General features: G+C 51.2%; 1 protein-coding gene across 1 annotated transcript in view; it reads right to left on the bottom strand.

Annotated features, from left to right (window-relative positions):
* Positions 1-2,500, bottom strand: part of LOC125044036 (transferrin receptor protein 2-like) — a 17,652-nt gene that overhangs the window by 10,002 nt on the left and 5,150 nt on the right. The window contains exons 2-3 of the mRNA XM_047640480.1: positions 2,062-2,302; positions 868-1,115 (exon numbers count right to left, since the gene is read on the bottom strand). Of these exons, the coding sequence (XP_047496436.1) occupies positions 868-1,115; positions 2,062-2,301 (488 nt within the window). The 5' untranslated portion in view covers position 2,302. The remainder of the gene's footprint in view (positions 1-867; positions 1,116-2,061; positions 2,303-2,500) is intronic.

Genomic DNA, 2,500 nt, shown 5'->3' with positions numbered 1-2,500 from the left:
AGAAATGTTCAATTTCTTTTCTCGCTTTTTTTTTTCTTTCTCTCTTTTCCTCTATTCTCTCCCCAATTATCTTTCTCTCGCCTCTTCTCCCTACACTTCATTCTGCTTCTCCCTCTCCCGCCTTTCCTTTTCTCATTTCCTTTCCTTCCTCCTACTCTTCCTTCACTCCCCCCTCCTCTTCTTCCTCCTCCTCCTCCTCTTCCTCCCATTCACACTTCCCCTCTTCCACTTCTCCCTCTCTTTCTCTCCCCTCCCCCTCTTACCTCTTTCATCCCCTCCCCCTTATTCCTTGCTCCATCCTTCATCCTCCCTCTCCTTCCCCCCCTCTCGCTCTGCCTCCCCGTCTTCCCCCACTCCCTCCCCTACTTTCTTTCCCTCCCTTGCCCCACCTCCCATCTTCTCTTTCCTCTTCCTTCCTCCCCATCTCCCTCCCTCTCCTCCCTCCTCCCCATCTCCCTCGCTCTCCTCCCTCCTCCCCATCTCCCTCGCTCTCCTCCCTCCTTCCCATCTCCCTCCCCCTCTTCCCTCCTCCCCATCTCCCTCCCCCTCCTCCCTCCTCCCCATCTCCCTCCTCCTCTTCCCTCCACCCCACCCTTCCTTTCCTCCCCCCTCCCCTTCCCCCATCCTCGCCATCCTTACCCCCTCCTTCTCTCCTCCCTCCACTCCACCCTCCCCTTCTTCTACCCCTCCCTCCACTCCACCCTCCCCTTCCTCCTCCCTCCCCTTCCCTTCTTCTTCCCCTCCCTCCACTCCACCCTCCCCTTCCTCCTCCCTCCCCTCCCTTCTTCTACCCCTCCCTCCCTCCATCCCCCATTCCTCCTCTCTCTCCCCTCCCCCTCCCCCTCCCCCCTCCCTCCCCCACCTCACCTCATATATCCCTTGATCATTCCAGGTTTCAGCTCCTTCAGGAGGGCCGAGGCTAACATGTCCTCCTCCTTCTCCTCGTCCTCGATCTCCCCGCCCGCGTCTCCGGAGGGCAGGACCCCCAGGGGCGGTGCCTCTTGCTCCACCTTCGCCGCCTCCTCCAGGAGAAACTCTCTCCCACGCCCTTCCGCCGACCCCGCGTAGTAACCCAGGAGGACGCCCATCGTCAGGCAGGTCAGGCACACTAGGACCTGGAGGGGAAGAGAAGCAGCCATTCCATTAGAATTCATAATAGCACTGTTCTCGCCAGTGTATAAATAACATCACTATTACCATTACCAATATCATTTTCATTAACGGCAGTGCTATCGTTAATGTTATCAGTATCTAAATTACTTTTATCATTATTGTTGTTATATATCATCATTGTTATTGTTATTTTCATTAGCCTCTATTACCGTCATTACTATTCCTATAATTAACATATTTTTTTCATCACAATCATTACTGGTTTACTTCTATTAAGAAAAAAAAGAAAAGAGTTTGTATATATATAGAAAGAGAGAGAGATTGTTCTTTAATATTCTTTATTGATTTTCTCTTTCCGTCGTTCTCCGTTCTGTTCTCCTGTTCTTGTTCTTCTGCTGTTACTTTTTACCACCAATAGAACAATAATCGTTTACGACCGACTTTCGCCTTTACAAAATTCCTCCACGCTCTTTACGGTACATGGATGCGGAATTAATATACGAAGAAAAATAAAAAAAACGAGGGAAAAAAATACATACATTCACACGCGTTCCCACATACATACACAGACACAGACACAGACAGACAGACAGACAGACAGAGACAGACATACAGACAGAGACAGCTAGACAGAGACAGACAGACAGAGACAGACAGACAGACAGACAGACAGAGACAGACATACATACAGACAGACAGAGACAGACATACAGACAGAGACAGACAGACAGACGGACATACAGAGACATACAGACAGACAGACAGAGACAGACAGACAGAGACAGACAGACAGACAGAGACAGACAGACAGACAGACAGAGACACACACACACACACTCACACACACACACACACACACACACACACACACACACACACACACAACATAAACAAACACACACAAACACAAACACAAACACACACACACACACAACAACCCAACCTCACCATAATGCACAGGAGCCTCGCACGGGCGCCGGAGGTCAGATCCTGATGGTGCTGGAGATGCCGATGGTGGTGATGGTGCGAGGGGGAGGTGACGATGGTGACACCCCCACCGGACAGCCTCACCCCCCCTCCTCCTCCTCCTCTTCCTCCTCCTCCTCTTCCTCCTCCACCTTCCCCAGCCTCGTCCTCGTCATCGTCACTAGGCTGGTTGTGCCACCTGGTATAACTCTCCCCAGACATCCTGCAGGGGGCGAAGAAAGACTCTTGAGTGAGGATAGTTTGATCGCGCGAATGAAAGGGAGATAGTGAATGAAAGGAGAAGATAGAGAACGGGGGAACGAGGAGGAGATAAAAGATAAGATAGAGAACGGGAGAACGAAGAAGTGAAATAGAGGACGAAGAGGAGACAAAGGAGGGGGAAGGAACAGAGAAGGGAGAA

This window comes from Penaeus chinensis, chromosome 35 (genome assembly GCF_019202785.1).
Source record: "Penaeus chinensis breed Huanghai No. 1 chromosome 35, ASM1920278v2, whole genome shotgun sequence".
Lineage (NCBI taxonomy): Eukaryota > Metazoa > Arthropoda > Malacostraca > Decapoda > Penaeidae > Penaeus > Penaeus chinensis.
Note: the sequence above shows the minus strand (reverse complement) of the source record. Positions and strands in the feature narration are given on the sequence as shown.